The sequence below is a fragment of the Lupinus angustifolius genome, chromosome LG08, assembly GCF_001865875.1.
Source record: "Lupinus angustifolius cultivar Tanjil chromosome LG08, LupAngTanjil_v1.0, whole genome shotgun sequence".
NCBI lineage: Eukaryota > Viridiplantae > Streptophyta > Magnoliopsida > Fabales > Fabaceae > Lupinus > Lupinus angustifolius.
This window is the reverse complement of record NC_032016.1, coordinates 22638589-22657289: the sequence shown is the minus strand read 5'-3', so window position 1 is coordinate 22657289 and position 18701 is coordinate 22638589. Positions and strand designations below refer to the sequence as shown.

At 33.2% G+C, this 18701-nt stretch overlaps 3 protein-coding genes and 1 pseudogene across 3 annotated transcripts; 1 reads left to right on the top strand and 3 right to left on the bottom strand.

Moving 5' to 3' along the window:
• Positions 663-6600, bottom strand: LOC109355229 (outer envelope protein 61-like). Its single transcript, XM_019598258.1, has 11 exons — positions 6231-6600; positions 5178-5408; positions 4624-4680; positions 4357-4485; positions 3986-4063; positions 3830-3900; positions 3189-3238; positions 2874-3072; positions 2204-2765; positions 1743-1886; positions 663-1234 (listed from the first exon to the last, which is right to left on the bottom strand). The coding sequence occupies exons 1-11, from the start codon at positions 6324-6326 to the stop codon at positions 1088-1090; spliced, it is 1764 nt and encodes a 587-aa protein (XP_019453803.1). The 5' UTR covers positions 6327-6600; the 3' UTR covers positions 663-1087.
• Positions 6713-10822, bottom strand: LOC109354027 (outer envelope protein 61-like). The gene is made up of 9 exons (XM_019596381.1): positions 10449-10822; positions 9396-9626; positions 8842-8898; positions 8575-8703; positions 8204-8281; positions 8048-8118; positions 7407-7456; positions 7092-7290; positions 6713-6983 (listed from the first exon to the last, which is right to left on the bottom strand). The coding sequence occupies exons 1-9, from the start codon at positions 10542-10544 to the stop codon at positions 6713-6715; spliced, it is 1182 nt and encodes a 393-aa protein (XP_019451926.1). The 5' UTR covers positions 10545-10822.
• On the bottom strand, positions 12624-13244 carry LOC109354026 (annotated as a pseudogene).
• Positions 14292-18638, top strand: LOC109355227 (uncharacterized membrane protein YuiD-like). The gene is made up of 5 exons (XM_019598257.1): positions 14292-14534; positions 16567-16723; positions 17383-17433; positions 17572-17664; positions 18274-18638. The coding sequence occupies exons 1-5, from the start codon at positions 14413-14415 to the stop codon at positions 18331-18333; spliced, it is 483 nt and encodes a 160-aa protein (XP_019453802.1). The 5' UTR covers positions 14292-14412; the 3' UTR covers positions 18334-18638.

Below are 18701 nucleotides of genomic sequence, written 5' to 3'. Positions count from 1 at the left end.
TTTATTATACAGGAGTATCATATGTGTGTATAAATTGGCAGCTTTGCTAAGTAATGTAGGTAAATTGCCATTCATGAAAGCATATATTATTTTACATTCCTAAATGCTTTATAAATCATGGGTCTTAATCAATTTATGTTAGTATATTACCATGAAGTAATATTGTTCATATAATAGTAAAATTAGTAATTCAACTGGTATAGTACGATTTGAATAAAAGATGTTTACACAGTATTGGGTAGAGACCTACCTCTTGTGTATTTATTACCAAGTTTAGGGAAAGCTGACCAAGTTACCAATCAGGCAACAATGTCATCCTCAGTAACTATAACTTCACCTTGTTTTTAGTAGGAAAAATTGCACTTTTTAATGCCCACAATTAAGTATATCTAGTAAATTTGCATATAAAAAATTATAAAATATAATTTGATTAACTGAATATGATATAACTTCCTCACAATGTTACCTAATCACTTGTTATATATTATTATAAAAAGTTAAAATTTTGAACAACTCATCATTATACATTGACACTCAATTATAGTATATCATACTACCATGAGTTAAAGACAAAAATCATTTAATTAGTAGGAAGGACTAAGGATGTAGGCTATTTCTTAAGGTGGTTGACTGTTTCAAGTATTAAGATATTAAGAATATGACATAAGCAAAGTTTTTGATTTATTGAGAGGTAGAGCCAAATGTAAATGCTAAACAACTCAAAAGCTAGGATATATTACAAAAAGAGTGCCAACCACATCCATAATTTGGATTAAGATGCCACTTTAGCTTTGTAATTTTGTCAGCATCAATAGCAGCAAAAAATAGTTAGAAAAACTAAAGGAAATTATAGCAACAACACTAAATAAACATATCAACTGTACCCACTACACAGAAAATATCTTCCCCCTGCCCCTATTTGACTTGCAGAAAAAACATTTATCAGTTTTCCAAATAACCAAGTCTTTGTCTCATCCTTTCTTCATTTCTATTTGGCTGAGACAGCACATGCAATTATCTCACTACACAAGGTCATGCCTGAGTTTGAAATTGGACCCTTTAAGAATAAAATCTCACAATGTAAGCTCTAGCGGCCGATGTAGCCCAACCGGTGTAGAAGGACGGCAAAAATGAGCATGAATATTGCCAAGGCCATACCAGGTTTCCCTAGCAGCCAGTTCTTTGTCTTCTTTACACCTTCAACTCCTCTCTGAACCCTGCCTGCCCAAAGCATCTGAAAAGATAGAGTGTAAAGGTTCATCTTAGTACTATAACCACCCAACATCAATTTTCCCAATTAGAAACTCCTAACAATAAACACTAAGCCTAATAAGCTTATCTACTGTTATTTTAAAAGTCAAATGAACAGAATGCCAATTGAATTAACTTGAATGTTGCATCCTAATTATCTACTATTCTACTCTCATTAGTGGGGTTTCTTTGAGTCTTCTCCATATATGTCCAAACCACCAGGGAAAATACTACTCGTCCAACACTTAGTGTCACTCCTTGAGCCAAAGTTTGGTGACTTATCAAAAAACTATAATTCATTGAATTTCCAACTAAGTCTATTTTGTTTAGAGCAATGGCCACACTTTAACTCAATGTGAGGCAGAGAATCTGAATGTGGGACAGATGATGTTATCTCATCGTGGATGTATGACTTGCCACTTCACAGTATAAAAGCAAATACATATGACATTATTATATAAACAATCTACTTTACACTTTGTAGAAGATACCATTTTATCCAAGCTCTCAGGTGAAAAGGATGACATGGCTTGCTGAGCTTTTGCTGCATCTTCTTTTGAAAGATTGAAACCAAACTGTTCACTCATGTTTGCCATCATATCTGGGCTCATATTTTTAATCATTGATGTGAACATCTGCCAAAACAACATAAACTAAGGTTAAGAGAAGGAACTATACATATAAACACTGAATACAAGAATGAATCAATACAGAGAATTTGTATTAGTTAACAAAAGAAAACACATAATTGATCAGGAGAGAAGTAAATCTCAGATAAGGGAAGTCCCAACTAAAAAATTAACACAAGTACATAATTCAAGGGTATTATTATTAACAAACATATGATATGAGCAATAGAAGATGATAATCTATCACATTTATTCCAGCCAGGTATGTTGAATAAAGAAGGCTAGAGATCATTTCAGCTCCATAGCAAGTAATGTGAACATACCTGCCGCATAGCTGGATCTGTCATCTGGTTTCTCATCTGTTCTTGTAAATCCGTGCTCGGGGAAGGGAAGTTTGGCTGAGAAGCATTTCTCATATTTGAAAATGCATCATGCAAGGAACTTGATTCTCGGAAAGCATTAGTTCCATTACTACTTGAGGATGGGAAATTTGACCGGGAATCATTTCTTTCATCCTTATCTACAGCAGATGATGATGGGATAGATTCTTTCCCTTTCAATGAGGATGCCATTTCAAACATCTTCTGAAGCTCATCTGGTGGCATTTTACTTATCATATCACTTGCTGTTTTAAACATATCAGGTGTCACATTGGGGGGGATTGATCCAGTGTTGAAAGAAGAATCAGGGGAACCTCTGGCAAATGGGTTGTCGCCTTGAAATGAAGCAGCCATGTCAAGCATTTTTTGGAGTTCCTCGGGTGACATCTTTCCAATCATATTTGAAGCAGTTCTAATCATATCTGGAGGTAGATCTTTGGATTGTCCAGTATTCAGAGAAGCAAGAGTGGCAGGATCAGCATTTGAAATGAAATTTTGGAATGATCTATAGAATAGGAAGTACGATTGTAAATCTATTTTATAGTAAATGATCAAATTTTAAAATAAAGAGAAACATAATGCGCTTAGGATCTTTAACAAAATGCTAAAATACCTGATAGCTTCTGGATCATTTTTCAATGTATCTAAACTCTCTGCATATGCTTTTGGATTTCCATTGTTAACTGTACTGCTACTCTTAGAAGAGTCATCAGATTGTTTTGGTTGAACCACTGTTGGTTTCAAAGATGAGCTTTTCTTGCTTTCAGAAGGCTCACTCTCGACTTCTTCAGTTATTTCTTCAATTGTTAATCCTACATGTATGACACCGATAAGGTTAAATCTGACATCCATTAGAAATTTAGAATTGTAAAGCACAAGGGGCCTTGGTGAAGTAAAAGAGGTACAAGAAATTAGCAAGAATTCATACCTCTGGGTGCATGTTCACCACCTCCATTTGCCAACATTTCCTTGGTGTCCCTGGAATAAACATTTGATGCCATTAAAAAGCAGCCCAAATTCATCAATATCCCCCTTTCCCTTTTTAAAAAAATAAACTTTCTGAAAACTATTTTTTAGAATTAAAGTAAAGTAAAATTATAAAAAATGGCGGCTCAGTGCGCGACGCTCCCACTAGATGTACGCAGCCTTACCCCCGTAAGTGGAGAGACTATTTTTAGGATTTGAACTCATGACTTTATGGTCACAAAGCAACAATTTTATTGTTGTGCCAAACTGACCCTCTAAAATAAAGTAAATTTATCCTAAACTTTATATTATAGATTATAGAAGAAATATATGAATTCCTTTATATAGATTACACAAGATCCAATTAGGAAAAAAATGGTGAACAATCACAGATATACTTAATTACTTTAGTATAAAATCATTTGTTTTACATTGACTTATAGTAGAATTTGATGAAAAATTGCCCATTATTACAAACTCTTCAACCACAACTCCCTAAAAATTAAAAATAGCAGAGGATGTATCATATGTGTAATATGTGGACGAATAAATAATTCTGTTCCTAAGTTAGGTGCACTTATGTGCAAGGGAGCAAGATCACACCGTAAAAGCTCTGCAATTGTATCATCATCAGGGGTCACTTCAAGTGCCATGCTCAAATCAGTAACAGCATCCTGGAAAAAAAGAATGACATTAAATATGATATATAATAAACAAACAATTGCAAACTAAATGTTAACTAAGTCATTGGAAACTCACATTTAGTAGGCCTAGTTGCTTGTACGCCTGACCTCTTCGATAAAGAGCCTTAAGATTCTTGGCATCATATGCCAAAACCTACGGTAGTTATAGCATATTAATGCATGGCAAGGACAAAACAGCTAATTTAAAACCAAGAACTTAAATTAATACAAAAATAGAAGCTAAGGCAATATTTGTCATGTTACATAAGCAGCACAACTGCACCAAACAATTATTTTATTACATATTGCAATTACAATGTAAATTGATTTCAAATTTTTGGTTGATAAATTTCCCCATAACACTACTACTTAAGTATTGCAGTTGGTAACTAAATTATATATTTAACATCATACTTTGCGATCTAAGAGAAAGGGAGTTACAAATACCTCAGAACCTTCTCTTACGCATTCTTCATACTGCCTGGTCTTCAAGTAACAGGACATCAAGTTGAGTGAGCAGGCCAAAAGAAGCTTTCTGCTTTGAAACGGTGGAATTTCTTTGATGTTTTCCTTAGCCTAGAATAAAAAAATATAAAAGATAAAATCTAGGCGATAGACCAAAAAACTCAACAGTATCTAAAAGCTTAAAATTAGGCATAAAATCTGAAAAAGGTGTTGGTTAGACAGTTAAGCAGTCAGAGAAAGAGCACTTACAAGCAGATATTTCTGCAAAGCATCATTGAACTTTCCCTGATTATGAAGTTCATTCCCCTGCAAAATCTAATGTTAGAACACAAAGGCACGTGGGAGACTAGACAACTGGTTTAACAGAAACAGAGAAATTGTAATAAGCAAAGTAAATAGAGCTACATTTCATGTCTTCATAAGAAATTGCAGCAAGTAGAATCTCTGATCAGACAATTCTATGGCAGTAAAGTATTATTCAAATTTAATTTCATTTACAGATCTTTCCTGGAGCCTAGGATTTTCATCAGGGTGTCAAAATCCATTTTTTCAGTAGACTATTTGGACTTTAAAAGCTAACATACGGTCATAATATTTTTCCATAGGAACAATTAGCACATAATTATTAAGGACTCGTTCAAACTAGAATAGGCTGTACCACTCCAGGTTTTCCTTTTGTCTTTTAACCCGAATTCATCTCATGTCACACACATTTCCTCGATATAATAAAAGAAACGTTTGTGCTTATGATTCCCTTTTTCACAAAGACATTAAGGGTTGAAGTTTCTTGCCATACCACTCACCTGCTTCTTCAACATCTCAGCTGCATTTAATTGGTATTTGATCTCGGCATCAGCACGGGCACGCATAGCTGCTACTTCATCAGGTGTTGCATTAGCCATTTTCTCACCCATCTGAGCCATTTCTTCAGGACGTGTCCGCTTTAACTGCTCAGCAGCAACTTTAAAGTCTTCTGAACTCATGTTCTTCATGCTTTCCGAGGCCATCCTCATCAACTCTGGATTAGACATCATCTGCAATTCCAAAAAGAACATTGCACAATACCAAAAATTAGTACTAAACCACACACTCATATCACATGATTTGATTATTAGATCTGTTAAATTCACAACAATAACCAAGCCTTTTGTGGGAAAAGGCTACATGAACAAAACAATGTCATAATGTTCTATCGTAAATCATGCCTATAAATCATTTAGATCTAAGTTCTTCTTAATGGTTCGACCGATATTTTTATTAGCCTAACTCCACCTCTAACTAATGACCTACCCTATAATAATCTAATTTAATTACTGGGCTTCTACATGTCTTCTCACGTCCACAATTGCGGCTGCATTGATCATATTTTTTCCGCAATTGCAGTAAAAGCAGCATAACCGCAATTTAAAACTATGTGTGACAATATAAGACTACAACAGTTACTCCTAAAGCAAGAGGATCACTGACCTTCTCAGCTTCAAAACCCAAAAAACAAGACATCCTCTCTCAAGCATTCAAATCTAAGTCCCAATCAACAAAACATGACCACTAAAGAAGGACTAAACATAACTAACCTAAAATTGGAAAAAGTTCCAAACAGTCAATCTCATATGCTTCTACAAATGTAAAAGAACAAAATCGAATCCCCCGCCAAAAAACAGATTTAGCTGAATTTGCTATTTCATTAATCAAGGCAATCGAAAATTTCTCTAATTTTCATTTTTTCTACAAAAGGGGTATCTGAAGCGTCGAATTCCAAACAAATAGCATTCATATTGAGTCATTAACAGAATCACAATGCCACAAATCCACATATGCAATTTCAGATATCATAAAAAATGAGAAAAATGCAAAACCTGTTGTTGGATCCGAGCCAACTCAGCGGGTGACATGCGACTCATTTGTTCCTGAGCGATTCTGAACATCTCAGGATCCATCATACCATTAAACATTTTCGATACCCAATTGAATTTCAAGCAACCCCAGAAATTCAAAATCGAAATTTGATCAGAGGGAATTGTGTTGTCAACGATGGGAGGAAAAGAAGGGTTGTTGTTTTCCCCCCTATTGGATGAAAATTTAAAGAGGTTGAAGAAGGTTCAAGTTTATGTTTGATCTGAAAAAATTAAGATGGAATGTGTTTCATAAAATGGGGAAAAAGGATTTAGGAAAGAAAAAAAAAAGAAGTGAAGATTTGATGTGACCAAATCTGAAAAGAAAAAGAAAAAGAAAAAGAAGTAGGACTTGAAATAAGAGAACCCAAACTATCAACAAGAGTGGAATTACTGGAATATGCTTTTTCCAATAGTAATATTAAATGGATTAGCCAATAGGATTATTACTTATCTGCTGTTTTAAACATATCAGGTGTCACATTGGGGGGGATTGATCCAGTGTTGAAAGAAGAATCAGGGGAACCTCTGGCAAATGGGTTGTCGCCTTGAAATGAAGCAGCCATGTCAAGCATTTTTTGGAGTTCCTCGGGTGACATCTTTCCAATCATATTTGAAGCAGTTCTAATCATATCTGGAGGTAGATCTTTGGATTGTCCAGTATTCAGAGAAGCAAGAGTGGCAGGATCAGCATTTGAAATGAAATTTTGGAATGATCTATAGAATAGGAAGTACGATTGTAAATCTATTTTATAGTAAATGATCAAATTTTAAAATAAAGAGAAACATAATGCGCTTAGGATCTTTAACAAAATGCTAAAATACCTGATAGCTTCTGGATCATTTTTCAATGTATCTAAACTCTCTGCATATGCTTTTGGATTTCCATTGTTAACTGTACTGCTACTCTTAGAAGAGTCATCAGATTGTTTTGGTTGAACCACTGTTGGTTTCAAAGATGAGCTTTTCTTGCTTTCAGAAGGCTCACTCTCGACTTCTTCAGTTATTTCTTCAATTGTTAATCCTACATGTATGACACCGATAAGGTTAAATCTGACATCCATTAGAAATTTAGAATTGTAAAGCACAAGGGGCCTTGGTGAAGTAAAAGAGGTACAAGAAATTAGCAAGAATTCATACCTCTGGGTGCATGTTCACCACCTCCATTTGCCAACATTTCCTTGGTGTCCCTGGAATAAACATTTGATGCCATTAAAAAGCAGCCCAAATTCATCAATATCCCCCTTTCCCTTTTTAAAAAAATAAACTTTCTGAAAACTATTTTTTAGAATTAAAGTAAAGTAAAATTATAAAAAATGGCGGCTCAGTGCGCGACGCTCCCACTAGATGTACGCAGCCTTACCCCCGTAAGTGGAGAGACTATTTTTAGGATTTGAACTCATGACTTTATGGTCACAAAGCAACAATTTTATTGTTGTGCCAAACTGACCCTCTAAAATAAAGTAAATTTATCCTAAACTTTATATTATAGATTATAGAAGAAATATATGAATTCCTTTATATAGATTACACAAGATCCAATTAGGAAAAAAATGGTGAACAATCACAGATATACTTAATTACTTTAGTATAAAATCATTTGTTTTACATTGACTTATAGTAGAATTTGATGAAAAATTGCCCATTATTACAAACTCTTCAACCACAACTCCCTAAAAATTAAAAATAGCAGAGGATGTATCATATGTGTAATATGTGGACGAATAAATAATTCTGTTCCTAAGTTAGGTGCACTTATGTGCAAGGGAGCAAGATCACACCGTAAAAGCTCTGCAATTGTATCATCATCAGGGGTCACTTCAAGTGCCATGCTCAAATCAGTAACAGCATCCTGGAAAAAAAGAATGACATTAAATATGATATATAATAAACAAACAATTGCAAACTAAATGTTAACTAAGTCATTGGAAACTCACATTTAGTAGGCCTAGTTGCTTGTACGCCTGACCTCTTCGATAAAGAGCCTTAAGATTCTTGGCATCATATGCCAAAACCTACGGTAGTTATAGCATATTAATGCATGGCAAGGACAAAACAGCTAATTTAAAACCAAGAACTTAAATTAATACAAAAATAGAAGCTAAGGCAATATTTGTCATGTTACATAAGCAGCACAACTGCACCAAACAATTATTTTATTACATATTGCAATTACAATGTAAATTGATTTCAAATTTTTGGTTGATAAATTTCCCCATAACACTACTACTTAAGTATTGCAGTTGGTAACTAAATTATATATTTAACATCATACTTTGCGATCTAAGAGAAAGGGAGTTACAAATACCTCAGAACCTTCTCTTACGCATTCTTCATACTGCCTGGTCTTCAAGTAACAGGACATCAAGTTGAGTGAGCAGGCCAAAAGAAGCTTTCTGCTTTGAAACGGTGGAATTTCTTTGATGTTTTCCTTAGCCTAGAATAAAAAAATATAAAAGATAAAATCTAGGCGATAGACCAAAAAACTCAACAGTATCTAAAAGCTTAAAATTAGGCATAAAATCTGAAAAAGGTGTTGGTTAGACAGTTAAGCAGTCAGAGAAAGAGCACTTACAAGCAGATATTTCTGCAAAGCATCATTGAACTTTCCCTGATTATGAAGTTCATTCCCCTGCAAAATCTAATGTTAGAACACAAAGGCACGTGGGAGACTAGACAACTGGTTTAACAGAAACAGAGAAATTGTAATAAGCAAAGTAAATAGAGCTACATTTCATGTCTTCATAAGAAATTGCAGCAAGTAGAATCTCTGATCAGACAATTCTATGGCAGTAAAGTATTATTCAAATTTAATTTCATTTACAGATCTTTCCTGGAGCCTAGGATTTTCATCAGGGTGTCAAAATCCATTTTTTCAGTAGACTATTTGGACTTTAAAAGCTAACATACGGTCATAATATTTTTCCATAGGAACAATTAGCACATAATTATTAAGGACTCGTTCAAACTAGAATAGGCTGTACCACTCCAGGTTTTCCTTTTGTCTTTTAACCCGAATTCATCTCATGTCACACACATTTCCTCGATATAATAAAAGAAACGTTTGTGCTTATGATTCCCTTTTTCACAAAGACATTAAGGGTTGAAGTTTCTTGCCATACCACTCACCTGCTTCTTCAACATCTCAGCTGCATTTAATTGGTATTTGATCTCGGCATCAGCACGGGCACGCATAGCTGCTACTTCATCAGGTGTTGCATTAGCCATTTTCTCACCCATCTGAGCCATTTCTTCAGGACGTGTCCGCTTTAACTGCTCAGCAGCAACTTTAAAGTCTTCTGAACTCATGTTCTTCATGCTTTCCGAGGCCATCCTCATCAACTCTGGATTAGACATCATCTGCAATTCCAAAAAGAACATTGCACAATACCAAAAATTAGTACTAAACCACACACTCATATCACATGATTTGATTATTAGATCTGTTAAATTCACAACAATAACCAAGCCTTTTGTGGGAAAAGGCTACATGAACAAAACAATGTCATAATGTTCTATCGTAAATCATGCCTATAAATCATTTAGATCTAAGTTCTTCTTAATGGTTCGACCGATATTTTTATTAGCCTAACTCCACCTCTAACTAATGACCTACCCTATAATAATCTAATTTAATTACTGGGCTTCTACATGTCTTCTCACGTCCACAATTGCGGCTGCATTGATCATATTTTTTCCGCAATTGCAGTAAAAGCAGCATAACCGCAATTTAAAACTATGTGTGACAATATAAGACTACAACAGTTACTCCTAAAGCAAGAGGATCACTGACCTTCTCAGCTTCAAAACCCAAAAAACAAGACATCCTCTCTCAAGCATTCAAATCTAAGTCCCAATCAACAAAACATGACCACTAAAGAAGGACTAAACATAACTAACCTAAAATTGGAAAAAGTTCCAAACAGTCAATCTCATATGCTTCTACAAATGTAAAAGAACAAAATCGAATCCCCCGCCAAAAAACAGATTTAGCTGAATTTGCTATTTCATTAATCAAGGCAATCGAAAATTTCTCTAATTTTCATTTTTTCTACAAAAGGGGTATCTGAAGCGTCGAATTCCAAACAAATAGCATTCATATTGAGTCATTAACAGAATCACAATGCCACAAATCCACATATGCAATTTCAGATATCATAAAAAATGAGAAAAATGCAAAACCTGTTGTTGGATCCGAGCCAACTCAGCGGGTGACATGCGACTCATTTGTTCCTGAGCGATTCTGAACATCTCAGGATCCATCATACCATTAAACATTTTCGATACCCAATTGAATTTCAAGCAACCCCAGAAATTCAAAATCGAAATTTGATCAGAGGGAATTGTGTTGTCAACGATGGGAGGAAAAGAAGGGTTGTTGTTTTCCCCCCTATTGGATGAAAATTTAAAGAGGTTGAAGAAGGTTCAAGTTTATGTTTGATCTGAAAAAATTAAGATGGAATGTGTTTCATAAAATGGGGAAAAAGGATTTAGGAAAGAAAAAAAAAAGAAGTGAAGATTTGATGTGACCAAATCTGAAAAGAAAAAGAAAAAGAAAAAGAAGTAGGACTTGAAATAAGAGAACCCAAACTATCAACAAGAGTGGAATTACTGGAATATGCTTTTTCCAATAGTAATATTAAATGGATTAGCCAATAGGATTATTACTTATCTTTTCTTCGTAAAGAAGAATTGGATAAAAATATCTATATTACTATTAATTACTTATTAAAAATTAAGTTTCATGTATCTTAGTAAAATATTATTAAAAAAATCTCTCTACTATGACACAAACTCCAAGACTCATTTATTCACTAATATTTCTCTTTTCTGAAAATGAAATTGAGTCATGACTCATGAGGTTATTTGGTTATTATTGCTCATTCATGACTCAATGCCGATGCATGAATCATGACACTATTATTACTACATCATACCCTTTATAATAATAAGGAACTGAATCGACACCAAGAGCAAATGAAAACACAAACCTACATTGAGCATTCCAATTTTAGTAACACGGCGAAAATATGCTCTCAAATTTAGGGGTGTAAAAATTCAGTTCGGTTCGATTTTTGGTGCATATTAGTGACCGAACCGATCAAAAATATATGGTTCGGTTTCGCTCATTTAACCGCAACTTTAACTATAAGAACCAAACCGCTCTTGAATGGTTCGGTTCGGTTCCACGATTTTTACATTTACTATTTATAAAAAAATATTTCATCAATTGAAAATTCAAAATGTGTTACAAGATATATCGTTTATCATAAAAGGATAAACATTACTACTATTATTATAAAAAAATTATGAATCATATATAACAATACACTTCATGATTAGTAACATATATATCTATTAGTAAAATATATAATAGTTACATTTATAACCTTACATGTCATAATTAGTAACACATTTAACAATACATGTATAACAATATATGATATATGTTGGTTTCCAACTCAATATCACAAAAGTTGGAAAATATGTTCCAAATCATAAGATATTATGAAACAATTTAGTAACTAATAACATATATAATACTAACTTAATAACAATTTAGTAACATATGTAACACTACAATTCACACAAAAATTGATAATTTAAGCTAGAAAATTAGTTGAAGAATTTAAACAATAATAAAATATTATTTCTTAATCCCTATTATATATTTCTTTAATATGCGGTTCGGTTCGGTTCTAACGGTTCCTAAATTTCTAAAACCATAAACCGAACCGAACATAAACGGTTCTTTAGAAAAATAACCGAATCGAACCGCGAAATCAAACCGAACCATATTTTGCAGTTTGGTTTGGTTCAGTTCCATCGGTTTCGCGGTTTAAACCGGAACCGTCTACACTCCTACTCAAATTTCTATAAATTTAATCAGCAAAGAAGGAAGGTAGGTATTTATGGTCCATATACATGGTGTCCATTGTCCAACAATATTTATGATGAAATCAGTTAATTTTTACACTCTTAGTCAATCATTCATAATTGATTTATTAATTAATTTTGACTCTCCAACAAAACAAAAGTAATATAAATTAAGTTTGTACCAAAACATTTTAGGGTATGTGTTTTAGTTTTATAGCAGCTCCGTGTTGCCATGAAATCATGCTTTAGTGAGACTCAAATTGCAGCATATAGTAGCTTACAACAAACAAGTTTTTTATTGCAATTTAACCCTGCTTTCAGCTACTGAATACTTGATGGTTGATGTATAGAATGTTATTTTTTGCCCCCTTAACATTTTTACCTTTCGCCACTCAGATCTGAAATCTAGAAGGGGTTGAAACCAGTGAGTAAAAGCTAATAAAAGGAACATGAAAGTAGCATTTTATTTGTTTGAGATTTTCATACTTTACCATAATGCTTGTCTATGAATTGTTTGATTATTAACATCAACCTCTTTGCTGACTCTGAGTGTGGATAAAGAGCGAAGAAACCATGTTGTTGTCCTTCAAAATCTACATAGTCAATATTTTTACCCCAATTCTTAAGCCTCCTTGCATTATCCTTAGCCTTGTTTTTAAGCATATCACTTCCTCCAACAACCACTATGTAGATAATGAGCTCATTGGTTATGTGGATTTCGTATAAGATTCATTTACAACCATGACAAAGAAAAAAGAGAGAAAGATATAAAGATTATAAATCCAATTTTTTAACCTATAAATAAGTTCTATATTGAGAAAGTTATATTTTGGTCTGTTAGTTTATGATTTTGGTAAAGATATTTCCCCCAAAGAATGCTACTAGCTAGGAGAATATAACCCTTTGACCTCAACCCATGCTAACTTGGGTGACCCAAACCTAAATTGAGCCACCAAATATTCACCTATTTTCAACTACCAAGTCACCCGAAATAAACACGCGACTAAAATAATCTGCATGACTAAGCCAAGGATTCGACTCATCACTATCACCTTGAGCCTGAAGCCACTTACCAACCGTGAAGTCATTATCAATTGTCATCGAAAACAGATTCTTTTGAGCTGGTCAATAATTATGGGAGACAGTCACGACTTAAAATCTAAAGTGAGCGAAGAAAGTAGTTTTAGTAGCTAGGCCAGACGCGAGAGTCAATATAGAAGCCACCATCGTGTATATAATAGAAAAATGAAAACTTCGAGCCAAATAAAGAATCAAAATGCTTATATAGTTGAAGTTGAAGATCGTTAATAGGGCAAAAAAAATGACGTCTTTTTAACCATCATGTTGCTATAAATGTGAATTTTGCACCTACTCTCATGTTGACTAAACACATAAATAAAAATATAATGGTATTAAATTAGCTTATAAATTATTCAATACACAAAAAATAACATTTTTAACTCAGTTATTAATAATCAAAATATCATTTTTTAATAATGTTATTCAAATAACGTGGTAGACTTATTATGTAATTATTATTTGTAAATAATAATATTATTTAAATCAACTATTTGTTAGAGTTTGTATGTTAATTAATCATTTTCTATAAATAAAATATTGCACTATTCAAGATTTAAATAATATATTTATTTAAATATATTTTAGCATTTGTAAATCAATTATGTGTTAATTTTTGTATAATTAACCATTTTATAAATAAATTATTGTAAGTATTCAACCAATAATACTTTCAAGAAAAGCTCTATTCATTTATAAATATGTTTTAAACTCTAGTTGTTTTTAGCCTTAAACTCGTCTACAAGTTTTTATCCATGGATCTATTGATGAGATTATACTTTTCTATTTGGAATAGAGGTCTCTTCTTGCTCCAAAAAAAATGTTTTATATCACCAATTTTTTGTTTTTAATAAAACTGTTATTATTCACTATTAAACCCTTATAAATTCCCTTTCTCATTTTATTCCATATATTTTTGTAACAAATCACATAAAAATATAATTAAGAAATGTGTAATTAATACTATTATATAAAATAAAATTCAAGGAAAAGAATATTCAACCAATATTAAGATTCAGCCACTATATCCTGTATATTATTTAGGACCAATCATTCATATTTCTTATTAATTGGTGAGTCAGTGCCATTATTCTCACGCCAACACATTTTCTTAGTTGAAAGAGAAAAACAGAGTAGAACGAAGAAGGAACTCTTTGTGTGAAAAGGGAAAGGTTCAAAGAAGTGTTTGACAATGGCGGATTTTGAAGCCACCATGCGCCCAACCCCTTCTTCTTCCCTTCCATTCAACGCTCCTCTTCTCGCTGCTTTTCTCTCATTCACCATCGCACAATTCCTCAAGATCTTCACCACTTGGTGCGTCACTCACTTTTTTGTTTCCATTCTTTTTCAGCCATTCATGTCATGCCCATTTCTTTAATTGGAACTGTGCATATTATTCTCTTATCAAAATTCAATTTTTATTTCATGGTTTGTCAGATCAAAGCGTTGGCAAGGACTGTAGTTCTGCCTCACTAGAGCTATTGAAATTAAGGGTGTTATTGACAATTTTGTTTTGGTATTAATATATGATGTAATAATTTAAGGGGAATTTGGGTTATTAAGTGTTAATCATAGCTTAAAGTTTTATGTTCTAGAGTTTCATATCGTTAGAAGTTATGGTGAATTGGGAATCACTTTGGGGCAAAGCCATCTTCTTGTGCTTATACATATGCTATAAGTTTTGTATTTTATTTTCCAACACAAATTTAGGAGAATATGAAAAAACCCATGTTTTAAACTAAGTGTTGTACCAAAAAAAAAACAGAATGTACCAAATGAAAAACTAAGTATGAAGACCCTCATTGGTTCAAAAGAATAATAATTATGGAGACACATTTAGCTCCTTAAGAAATGAAAATTCTCAATTTGGTTCTCGTTTGGGTCTATTTTGTCCCATTTAGGACAAATTTTTAGACACTTTAGTCCCTGAGGTACTATTATTTTTACTGGCATGAGATTTGAAGCACTGAGTTGACATTTTTTCTTTTTAAGGGATCAAATGTGTCTCAATTTGTGTCTTTCGTATTAAACTAAAAAATATATAGTTGCGCAAAAGGCTACGGCAAGAGGTTAATACAAATCCTATCTATCTTTATTATATGTGAAATTAATATGATTAAAATGTTCTTGTAAAATGAGTTAGAACTGGTAACAGGGCATTTTAGTCTATGCCTCCTTTCAGAAACATGCTCAATTGTATTTTGTTCTTATCTCATTTCATGATTCTTGCCATTACATTTTAGACACTGCGCGTGAAATTGATTTTTTAAGCATTCAATAATATGAATTTGAAAGAAGTCATATTCTAATTAGGAAATGAAAATCATATGACATGTTTTATTCATGCCTTTGCCTGTACTTCAAATCTGAAACATGCAGGAATAAAAAAGGCCACATTAGCTAAGCAAGAGATGAAATTTAAGTTGTAAGACCAATTGGTATGGCTACTAGGATTCTAACATCAAAACGTTTTTGGTTCATTGAAGTTTTTCTTCTCTGAATAGTAAAAAAAGAGTAACAGATAATAATTACAGAAAAAGACACCATTAAGCCCCTGTAATACTTGTTTTACTATTGGTTGAAGGAGATTGTGGATTTTCTATATCTCAACCCAATTTTCTAGTTTTGTGGATTTAGGTACTTTCTTTTCTTGGAATCTTATTTTGCAGGGTTCTGGTTTTTAGCAGAAAAATACCAATGGTGTAATAAAATAAAGTTATTTGAACAATCATTATAAAAAACTCTCGAACAACTTTGCTTTTTATAATGTATGGTATGCGTCCCATGCGTTATAAAAAGCAATGTTGTGCAAGATATTGTTCGAAATGATTGTTCATTAATGCCTTTAGAGTAGTAATCTTAGTTGTTTCTTGTTTCTGATGTGAAGTGAACTTTGAAAGTCTTAGGAGGTTGTTGGGCTGATATCTATTTTTTTTTCCAGTTGAAATGTGTTTATTAATAAGCATAAAAATGAAACATTGATTTCATTTTTTTCTTGTTCACAAAATTTTGTTGAGGAAAGGATGAAAGCAACATTTCCTTGTTTTGACCATTTTGTTCAGAAAATTTTGCAAAGTGTCATTTTCATAATTATTAATTAATGAAATGATATCCATTGAGAATGAAAACAATCCAAAAAACACCGTATTTGGTTCAAGAAGTATAGGCTAATGTCTTACAACTTGGATTGAGCTTCAGTAATACAGTCAATCTTCTGGACATTTTAAGTACCTGATATTACAGTTTGATCTCTAAACTATAGCAGCATTATAGTGCATACCCAAGTCCGGTGTATGATTGGAAATATGAGCTCAGTTTTTCCAAAAAAATTCTCCTAGGCATTCAGGTATAAGGAAAAGAGGTGGGATTCTAAAAGGATGCTTGATTCTGGTGGAATGCCCTCATCACACTCTGCAACAGTGTCAGCTCTAGCATTGGCCATAGGCCTCCAAGAAGGAACAGGATCACCTGCTTTTGCTATTGCTGTCATCTTGTCATGTATAGTATGTACTTCATTTGTGATTACTTCTACTTTCAGTTCCAATTATGTTCTATTCTTCGCATACACATTTAATTTTGGTTTTTATATGGCTGGAACGTGTCATCTATATGTTGTTCTTCTGTTGCTTTATATACTTTATGTAAATGGGTTTTAGTCAAAGAAAGTCTTGGGTTGTTATGTTAATAGTTAATCTTTTGTGCCATTTAACAAACTACACATCAGAAGCGGCTAAAGTGTGCTGATTAGAAAGTTAAATAGGTAATATTTGACTAATTAATCATGTTTCCTTGTCTTTGTATTATTGTCTGGTACTCTGGTTAATATGTTATTCAAGTAGACATTGGAAAAGTGTTTTTGCTCTTCCTGTTTTTGTACTTGAGTGTTAAAATTCTACGTGCTCTTTTTTTATGGGAAAAGATTACATGTTCATTGTTTTTTCATTTTCCAGCTCATGATTGTTCGAGGGGTTGTTCTTACCAACATGCAGTCTGATTGGGCATCCATTTTCGAGTCTTTACATTTCTATTGTATTTGGATGCCCCCTGTTTTAGAGGACATTTATAAATTTTATTTCTTCAATATGGATTGAGCATTTGTGTTCTCTTTTAAATTTATTTCTTCAATTGAGTGGGATGATTAACTTTTGTCAAACATTTATAGGTAATGTATGATGCCTCAGGAGTTAGACTTCACGCAGGTCGGCAAGCAGAAGTAAGTTCTCGCAGTGTTGTTGTCTGGCTTTACCATTCACCCTTAATTTTTTTTATTCTTATTTGGAAACACCTTTTATGATGAATATATATATTTCATATGTTGCTTTCTGTCACGTAATGTCAACATTCATTGCAGCTGCTGAATCAAATTGTCTGTGAGCTACCTCCAGAGCATCCTTTGTCCAATGCCAGACCTTTGCGTGATTCACTTGGTCATACTCCATTTCAGGTGCACTGTGATTTTGGTTGCACTTGCAGTTTTAACATTGCTTCCATTCTATGATTGTTTGCCTAGGTCTTCTAGTATCAATGATAAAGTAACTCAGGATTACTTATCTGTTGGGATTTGTGAGGCAATTACCATGCACTTATTATTGTATATTGTAGCCTGTCAAAATAAGAAAAAGAAGTGATAAATTTTCTCCCTTCCTTTACTATGATTAATTTGGAAGTGGATCTCAGCATGAAAGTTTATGCTGCAATATCTTCCTGTGATCGGAACTTCCAAACTTATAATTTTTCCTAGTTCATCTGTTTTCACTTTCCAGCCAAAAGTTAATCCGAGATTCAAAGTCAATGATTTTCCAAGGTTCCGAGCCATCCCCCTTTTACATAAATATATGGCATAGTTGCTATGAATCGTTCGCCCATTAGTACCTTTTAATGTATCCGTCCACATATTATGTTACATTAGGGCATGCTAACTGGATTATATGAACTGTTAATTTTTCTAATGAGGGAAAAGTTTGGGGTTTTTTGTTGCTGTCTCTATGATATATTAGTCTTTTATAATCAATGGTATTCAGGTGTGAGTGACAACGTTTATTTTTTTGTTCAGGTTTTAGCCGGCGGCTTATTGGGATGCATTATAGCATTTTTTATGAGGAGCCCCTATTAGGATGTGATGCATGTGACTGATACCAATTCTTTAACCTTGCCACAAATGTAAAATCATGGTGGAAAGGACACAAAAATCTACAGTTATTACAAGCTTGTAAAGAGTGAAGTGGTTTGAGGGTACCTTTGTGGTGGAAGATCCTGCTTCCTGATTTCTAGTAATTCCAAATTCTCTTGAACACATTAATTGATTTGTCTGTTAAGTTTTAAGTATAGCTTAATTGGTTATTGAACATGTATTGGTATAGTTAAGGTCCTGCCATTGCAAAATTGACAAGAGTATTTGGTGTTGCTTTTTATTTTGAAGCCTTAAGGGTTTAGAAACAAGTTATGTTATTAAAAATTGTGTGATAAAAACCAGTTATGTTA

What these genes read in the sequence shown, in the direction of transcription:
- LOC109355229 (XM_019598258.1), bottom strand. Translation starts at nt 6,326, where the DNA reads ATGTTTAATGGTATGATGGATCCTGAGATGTTCAGAATCGCTCAGGAA. An exon ending in CTTTGCAGAAATATCTGCTT is followed by an intron (nt 4,486 to 4,623) that starts GTAAGTGCTCTT and finishes TTTTTATTCTAG; the next exon opens with GCTAAGGAAAACATCAAAGA. An exon ending in AGCAACTAGGCCTACTAAAT is followed by an intron (nt 3,901 to 3,985) that starts GTGAGTTTCCAA and finishes CTTTTTTTCCAG; the next exon opens with GATGCTGTTACTGATTTGAG.
- LOC109354027 (XM_019596381.1), bottom strand. Translation starts at nt 10,544, where the DNA reads ATGTTTAATGGTATGATGGATCCTGAGATGTTCAGAATCGCTCAGGAA. An exon ending in AGCAACTAGGCCTACTAAAT is followed by an intron (nt 8,119 to 8,203) that starts GTGAGTTTCCAA and finishes CTTTTTTTCCAG; the next exon opens with GATGCTGTTACTGATTTGAG. An exon ending in ACAATTGCAGAGCTTTTACG is followed by an intron (nt 7,457 to 8,047) that starts GTGTGATCTTGC and finishes TGTTTATTCCAG; the next exon opens with GGACACCAAGGAAATGTTGG.
- LOC109355227 (XM_019598257.1), top strand. Translation starts at nt 14,413, where the DNA reads ATGGCGGATTTTGAAGCCACCATGCGCCCAACCCCTTCTTCTTCCCTT. An exon ending in ACGCAGGTCGGCAAGCAGAA is followed by an intron (nt 17,434 to 17,571) that starts GTAAGTTCTCGC and finishes CATTCATTGCAG; the next exon opens with CTGCTGAATCAAATTGTCTG. An exon ending in TTGGTCATACTCCATTTCAG is followed by an intron (nt 17,665 to 18,273) that starts GTGCACTGTGAT and finishes TTTTTTGTTCAG; the next exon opens with GTTTTAGCCGGCGGCTTATT.